This window comes from Megalops cyprinoides, chromosome 15 (assembly GCF_013368585.1).
Source record: "Megalops cyprinoides isolate fMegCyp1 chromosome 15, fMegCyp1.pri, whole genome shotgun sequence".
NCBI classification, from domain to species: Eukaryota; Metazoa; Chordata; class Actinopteri; order Elopiformes; family Megalopidae; genus Megalops; species Megalops cyprinoides.
The window spans coordinates 3,796,270-3,804,475 of NC_050597.1; the positions used below are offsets into that span (position 1 = coordinate 3,796,270).

General features: G+C 39.8%; 1 protein-coding gene across 2 annotated transcripts; it reads left to right on the plus strand.

Moving 5' to 3' along the window:
• Positions 1-478: 478 nt before the first annotated feature.
• On the plus strand, positions 479-7,944 carry fgf8a (fibroblast growth factor 8a). Of its 2 annotated transcripts, XM_036546658.1 has the most exons (5): positions 479-1,444; positions 1,557-1,593; positions 2,470-2,650; positions 5,212-5,318; positions 7,120-7,944. In XM_036546658.1, exons 1-5 carry the CDS (start codon positions 1,413-1,415, stop codon positions 7,393-7,395), a joined length of 633 nt encoding a protein of 210 aa, XP_036402551.1. In that variant the 5' UTR covers positions 479-1,412; the 3' UTR covers positions 7,396-7,944. The 2 variants fall into 2 exon arrangements, with proteins under 2 accessions (XP_036402551.1, XP_036402552.1); XM_036546659.1 differs by lacking the exons at positions 479-1,444; positions 1,557-1,593 and adding an exon at positions 1,958-2,077.
• Positions 7,945-8,206: the final 262 nt, after the last annotated feature.

Consider the following 8,206-nt stretch of genomic DNA (forward strand, 5'->3'; position numbering starts at 1 on the left):
GTGCAACGCAATTTCATCCGCGCACCTCTGTCAGCACTGAGATCCTGCTAAAATTAACTTTCCAAATTTGTTTTTACAAATATATTCCGAAAGAAAGGAGAATATTATGTATGCACATTTGCAATAATAACTAGATAATGCTCAGGTGGTCTTAAGAAGCACATCCAGCAATTTCTGTGCAACTTGTAATTAAATTAAAAAGTGAGAGCTGAAGCTTCTGTTTTAGGAATATAACAGCCAGTAGACTGGTAGATATTTTCCCGGACTACCCATTTGATTTTGAGATCTGCTTCTATAAAGTACCTTACCACGGGGACACATGTAGACTGACCTATGCATTGCTCTGTGTAGCGCGAACAAATATATCGTACCCACTCTTACTTAGTTTTGTAAAAGAGGCGTCATTGCGCGTTGGAGAAGCTCCTCCCGCTTTCCCGCAAGTGTTTACTTTCTTCCCCAGGTGGAGGTATATATCATATGTAGGGGGAGGGGGGTCGCTTTTGTTCTGAAGAAAAGGGGGCTTGTTCCTCGAGGAACATCATACCATTTTAACCAGGGGTGCAAGCGTGAACTGGGGATTGACACTGGAGACAGGCAACGCGAGTAGAGGAGGGACAGGGGGAAAGAAGTCAGTATCGCGCCACAGCTCACCGAAGCAACATCACCCTATGGCTATCACCGCACGGGATGTGGAACTCAGCGCCTTCTGACTGCCTCAAAGGGAATCCACTAAGTCCGAACTAATTTATCATTAGATCAAGTCTAGAAGTCAGCCTCAAAGGATGTCTGTGTCGTGGGAACTATATGTACCGGCGTACAAATACATATACTGATATAGAAGCATTTACATTAATCTGTCTGCAACTATATCTGTGGACATCGGAGGATTCCTGCTTTTTATTTGGCGAAGTCTTCATTTTCTTAAAAAAAAATAATTTTATGAGCGTTCGTCTAAGTTTAAAATGTACGTCTCGTTGTTGTACCGAGTCCGTTCCCCTGTACGTGATTCAGAAGTAGCTAATAATTGAGGAAAAATCATCTGACACTTGTTCTCAAGAAGGATAGTTGCATTTTTATGTCATCGCACGACAGACCCGGTCGTTCGCGAGGACGTGTAATATCTGGTGATCCTCATTTTACGGACTTTTTAAAAACTTATACTGAAACACATTCATTTGATGAATTATTTTGATGAGTCGGTGCTATCCCCTCTTTATTTTCATTTTTATTTTTTCCTGATTTTGGATTTCCAAAATATTGGATTCTGAAGCGAACCAAGAAGTGGAAAGAAATCAAATGAGTTGAGCAGACCCGCTTCCTCTGCTGTTTTTAAAAGAATTCACTGCATTTGGTACTGTATAATTCCTGAGGGTCACTTCATTTCATCTGAAAGGACAACAGCTACGATCAAAATGAGACTGATGCCATCCAGATTAAGCTATCTGTAAGTACATTTCCTGGTGAACTCGACCTGCCCTGGTGTAATTAATGTTTTTTTTTCCACACTGTAAAATGTCAAATAACAACTGAGGAACGTTTTCCTTTTTATTTTCCAGGTTCCTTCACTTCTTTGCGTTTTGCTACTATGCTCAGGTATGTGCATGCTTTAAAATGTTTTCAATACATTGGCTATATTAATTTATTAGTGCCTTCCAATTTACTAACACCTCAGTTATGTGTATGTAAAGATGTGGTTTTCTCATACATGTGAAAATTTCTCATAATTAACGTTTTACCAATAGGCCGTTTGTCAAAATAATGGAAACGGAATAGATTAATCATATAGTTATTGTACATGAATGGAAAGCAGAAATCAAACCCGTAAAGAATGTATAACTGGGTGGAAGAAGGCGTAATTTGTCATATCAGATGGCTATCACAGTGAGTACAGACAGCGGTCTCGCCATATGCAGCGTTCGTCACGAACTGGCAGGTATTTCTCGAACATATTGCTCCGTGTCGAAGATGCAAGGGCACAAGCAGACAGAAGGCTGCCAGCGACAACTCTGAGGAATGTTAAGGAGGAATGATTCTGTAGGCCAGGATTTCAATGACTGATCCCGAAACTGCTTTTAAAGTCAGTCTTCAAAATGACACGAGTTCTGCTGTAACTACAGAGTCGCCTTCCGCTACTCGTGTTTCTTGACAAAGACAACTACATAAAATAAACACTTTAGGCGAACAAACACCTAGCGCGTTGTGTACTAATCGCACAAACTCTACATTAATGTACATTTATTCATGTTTGTGTTAAACTATAGCAGTTCGTAATTATTTGTTATATTTCAAAGTGATCTGTTTCCAAGACGGATATTTAACATTTGATTTCAAAGTGATATAGTCTGGCGTTGCGGTTCATTGAATATGCTTGTGACTCACTTGTGTCCAATATTGCATTTGTCCTATAAATAATAAGGAACATCAAATCCATTATTGTGTATTGATTGTGCCATGTTTAATTTCTGACAGGTAACCATTCAGTCCCCGCCTAATTTTACGCAGCATGTGAGCGAGCAGAGTAGAGTGACTGACCGGGTGAGCCGTAGGCTAATTCGGACCTACCAGCTTTACAGCAGAACGAGCGGCAAACACGTGCAAGTTCTTGGAAACAAGAAAATCAATGCCATGGCCGAAGATGGAGATGTGCACGGTAAGACCCGTGGTTTTTTTTTTCATCTTTTGTTGGCGTGTACCAGTGTACATTACGTAACAAAAAGTAATTGAGGAAAAAAGTATAACGGGCATTGCATTAATAAGGGTTGAGGAAATGGTGAACGGAAAGGGAGTGGTGAGACGAAGAGTTTGTGTTATTTAAACTGCCTTTAATTTTGTTACTTTCACAAGTATAAGGTATAGTATAATATTACTGACATCAGTGATGTGCATAGGTCAGTGATTTATCGTAATATATTCAAAACAATTATAAATTAAGCACTGCACGTTTAATGTCTTTGCTTCATTAGAAATTGCTTCGTAGTTATTTCATTTATAGCGAAATACATGACGCGTGTGCGTATGTGTGTGTGAATAAGAGGGTGGCCCGGGGGTCAGCTGGTAAAGTTGAGAAGAGGCTGCCGAGTGCAAAAAATGTAAAATGGATTCTAGATTGTTCTGAATGTGAATCTCTAGAGAGACCCCTGTGCCTGGAAGAACCATTAGAACTCATCTTACTTCAACCTTCTGAACATTTCCTGAATAGCTTTCCCTACTCCTCTGACCAGTTCTAGGACAAAAATGTGTCTAACCAGTAGCCTTACGTTTTACACACGTCTTTCCTATTTCAAATTATTTTGTACCTGAATCAGTAGAGAGCAAACTGTGGCAACCATTTAAACCCATTTTCATTTTCATTCGATAGATGTGAGGAAAAGTCTTAAAGACAACATTTTGCACCAGAGCTTTGCATAACAAAATTGGCGAGTGTAAACTGAAGTAATTTGCACCCATGGAATGTGTTCCGTATATGAATAATCCTTAGGAAAAAATTTCATCTAGATCTTTTCCAGCCTCTCCCGCCGACTTGTCTACAGCACACAATGAGCTGTTTTTATCAGTTTCAGCTCTTTATAACTTTATACTTTGCTTTATGGTTTCAATTTCATAGAGGTGTAAATGTGAAATAATAACTGCCTTGGTTGTGTAAATTACATGTAACCAAGATGCACACAAGACTTAAGACATTCTGGACGTTCTGGCATTCTTGAAAGGCATGGATATATACTCCAACCTCTTTGTGATTATATGAGTACTAAGAGACTATCCACAGAGAGATGTGCCAACATAACACAGAGCTTCCCTATTTATGAAGGGGGGGTGGGCATTAAAAGAATTCATCCCACCTGTGTATGTAGGTAGGACTGGCTCATCTGCTCATCGCCACCCAGCCTCTGGTCCACTGTTTAGTTTGATTTTCACTGGTTTTAACATCAGCGTCTGACTCGGGCAGTAGAGTGTGGTGAAGGTTCACAAACGACAGACCCCAAAGGGCCGGTCTTGGTTTGGAGCAACTGTTGCGTTCATGTCACTTGAGGGAGTCGCGCTACAGCGGGCTGGAGGCGCAGGCCCAGGCCACAGTGTCGCTCCGGGGTTTGGGAGCGGGTGCCTGACCAGCGGGTTACCTGACCTCCTCTGTCCCGGCGACAGCTCTTTCCAAATGCAGCAAGCGAGGGGGCGGGAATCGGGCCGGCTGTCCAAGAGTTCAGTTTCTGCTTTTTTTCCTCCCCTCTCTCTCTCTTCAAAACAAAGTGGAAAAGGCCTGTAAATGAAGGAAACCTAGGGTGTAACTCTGGAGGCCTCCTGTTTGTATCAGATTCTAGTGATAAATTAATTAGGATTGCGATATTTGATAGCATAGCGTTCAGGTACTGTTTTCAAGAACTGTTTTAGAACAAAGCTCGTTTGAAGGCTAAGTGTATCATGGATCTGGATTGGCCTTTCCATGTATCAGTGGGTGATTCCTCGACGCTCAAAGAAACACAGTATTTTCATTCAGTGATTTAAAGAAAGTTTACTTAATGGCCATTTTGCAATGATGAGAGCGAACACCTAGCAGATGCTAGATGGTTATGAGTGCTTTTGAGTGTTTTTTTACTTTAGTTTTGAAATAGGCTGGACATTTGACTAAAGATGAATGTGTTAAAATGTCAGTTAGTTAAAAATTATGTTGCTGTAATTTCTAACAAGTACTGAGAATCCAGTTCTTATTAAAATGAGGCAAACACATTTTTTTATTAAGTTGTTACAAGTTGAATGCATATTCATTGGAGACACTGCATTTGTGAATGCAGTAATAATTACATTTCATAGTTAAGGTTTTGTTTCACAAATGTAATCTGTGATGAAGATGAGTGTAGGTTTTTATGTGTGAGATGGATACAGAATTATAAAGAAGTTAATAGGCCTTCCAGGATGTCTTCTTTCTTTTTCAAAGAACTGAGGTACACATGTTTTTATCATTTTGCAAGAATTTAAGCTTGCATAAATCCTCGGGAATATTCCCCACAGGTTTCATGCATGTGTGTGTGTGTGTGTGTGTGTGTGCGAGTGCATGTGTATGTGTACATCTGCATTTGCTGATGCAGATGAAAACTGAGAATTTAAAACTACACAAAATTATCTGTAAACTTTACTTTCTCTAAGGTTTAATTCAGCCGGGTAGCCATGGTGATTGATTTCAGCTCTTTAAGATTATGTTTTCTGTTGTTTTCACAGCCAAACTCATAGTGGAAACGGATACGTTTGGAAGCCGGGTTCGGATTAAAGGAGCGGAGACAGGATACTACATCTGTATGAACAAGAGAGGGAAGCTGATTGGCAAGGTAAATATGGGTTGTATATCACTACAGCTGTGTGAAGCATTTACGTCATTACAACAAAGGTGTTGCTGATTTATCCCTGAAAACAGTATGGTAGTCCAGCAAGAAATTCTCATGTGACTGGAGATCATATGAAAAGGCAATATTCAAAATGGTGGCATGTGTCCACTGCGGTAGTATTTTATTATAATGATATTAACAATATCAAAGATAGTAATGAAAGTAAAATCTTTTTGGGACTACCTTCATATGGTATTTGTATCAACTGCATTTCAGCAGGTACAGTATTTTCCAACATGTAAAAGCGGAAAATATTCTCAAGCAAGTATGTTGCATAAAAATGTCACATAAGTGATCTCATACCACATTTTCTTCAATATAATAATTTGCAGAACAGGAAAAAAGATAAAGAGCAATGCCATAGAGCATAGAGGAATGCAATGCTAACATAGCATTATAATAATATTAATGTGCACTATTATCTATAATATAGTGTCATCCACATTCATTAATGTTATCAGTGGTGATTGGAGTTGCTACTGTGTCTCTCGCGTCTGTTTCATACAGAAGCTCATCATTGTTTATAGGTAGCTGTAAGGGTGATGGAGCGTCGGGATTTGGATCCCTCCATCTTTTTTCACTGGGCATTCTTGTTCCAAGGGTAGATTTGTGCTTCTTTCTTGCTGTGCCTGGTAATAAACTGGGCTGCAAATACTGCCCCTTCCTCCCAGCACCCTGCCAGGGGGACCATCTGCCTGGGACCCTGATCTTATTCTATCTGACACATTGGCTGCCCAGAACAGCCTGTAAAAGGAGGTTTTTTTTGGTTGAGATGTGTGTTTCGCTCACTGGACGTGCGGTTTATTTTTAACAGCCCATTTTGTTAAGTGGTTGGAGATATGTTTGCGCTCTTAGTTTGGCTTGTTAAGGCGGTGACGTGTCCCAGAGCTGGCAAAGCCAGGAGCCGGAGAACCCACAGTTTTTGTTTTTTTTGGGTGGCGTGATTCTTGTTGTGTATCCCTCTCACATGTTAAAATGGTTGTTCTTCTAAGTCAGTGATTGAAATCCCTCCCATCTGTAATAATATCCATTGTGTCAGACCACCCCCCAAAAAAAGATGGATGTCGCTTAATGCAAACCGCACAGTGGTTGCAAACCATTGCATTTAAAAACACTGTCGTTTCCTGATTTGACATGGATATATCTGAGTTACTGCTGCTGCTATTATCCTGAGTACAAGAGCTGATGAATAGACAATACAAAGTTGTAGAATATTTCTACTGTGAGGTCACGCTTATGTGGAGAGTCTGTTGATACTGAAATCCTGTCGCTATGTCAACGTTCTCTTTTCGACGGTCTTCTCTGATTGACACATTGGTGGACCTGGGAACAGGGAGTATATCTTTCCCTGTGAAAGTTCTACTGAATTTAGCCACATCAGAATTATTGCACAGCCTTTACCATAAGGCATCACAAAACATATTTTTTCCCACTCTTAAGGCTGTTGACTTAGAACAAATCCATGTCTCAAGAAACAATTTATCTTTAAGGACGGATTTGCTTTTGTGTTTACTGAAGGGAAAAAAAGACTACTGGCTACTGCATCCATTTCCCTCTACCTTGATCTCTGAGTATAATGTGTTCAGCATATGCTCCATGGTTACAGGGAAGATCTCTTTAAGCAAACTGTGCCTGACTGTTTGCAGGTTTCTTCTGATGCGTTTGATGTTTTCCACCAGCAGTTTTTTTTTCTCAGTGCCCTCTTAGACTAAAACTGATCTCCTGTGCTCTCTCTGTTTTGCAGAGAAACGGACAAGGGAAAGACTGCATCTTCACGGAGATCGTCCTGGAGAACAACTACACAGCCCTGCAGAACGCCAAGTACGAGGGCTGGTACATGGCATTCACACGCAAAGGCCGGCCCAGGAAAGGGTCCAAGACCCGCCAGCACCAGCGGGAGGTCCACTTTATGAAACGGATGCCCAAAGGACACCACATTGCTGAGCACAGACCCTTCGATTTCATCAACTATCCGTTCAACAGAAGGACTAAACGAACCCGCTATTCGGGAGAGCACTGAGCCATGGACAGGAGAAAAAAAAAAAAACACAAACCACAAACAGCAGCAACATTAATGGCGGACTCCTCACAGATTCATTGTAATGTTTTTTTACTGAACATTAATATACCTAATATTTAGTTGTTTATAATTTTTTCAGAAAGCATAAAATACTAAAAAAAAAAAAACAAGAAATCTATTTTTGTACTCAAGACTCTTAAGTACTGACTTGTATAAAATGTTTTAGAAAGCGATGCACATGATTTAACAGGCGTGAACGCTGGTGTTTAGTAGTGCGTGGACTTTTTTTCGTCTTGTTATTTTTTTTTCCGTTGTCATTTTGTTTTGTTTAGAGTATTTGCTACACCTCCTATGCTGCTCAAGGAGACTTGAAGGGCCTGAAATACCGCACTGAGGACAAACAGCGCTATGTTAACCATTTCACATTCAGAAAGGGCACCAAGGCCATAGCAACAAGCCACTGAAAGAGTAACCTCTTCGGATTCGGTTAAGTCTTCTCAAGAGACAATATTATTAAAGCAAACACAGCTTTAAACACATAAAATTATGGCAGCTACTTTTTTGATAATCACAGGTTTCCTGCTGTTGTTTTAACTGTAAATTTGAGGTGTAAATGCATTCTTTAACGTATAGGAAGCCCTTTGTTTTGTTGCTTTTTTTGTTTGTTTTTTTATACATATATAAATATATTTTTATTCCAGGATGTGTAAAATAATTTTAATGATGGAGATATTTATTTAAAAATGTGAATAAATTTACATTAGGAGAATGATATTTGCTTTATTGACTGTTGGTGTCCAACTTAATCCAC

Coding starts and splice junctions, on each gene's coding strand:
- fgf8a (XM_036546658.1), top strand. CDS start 1,413: ATGAGACTGATGCCATCCAGATTAAGCTATCT. Junction 1,594..2,469: donor CGTTTTGCTACTATGCTCAG/GTATGTGCATGC, acceptor AATTTCTGACAG/GTAACCATTCAGTCCCCGCC. Junction 2,651..5,211: donor CGAAGATGGAGATGTGCACG/GTAAGACCCGTG, acceptor TTGTTTTCACAG/CCAAACTCATAGTGGAAACG.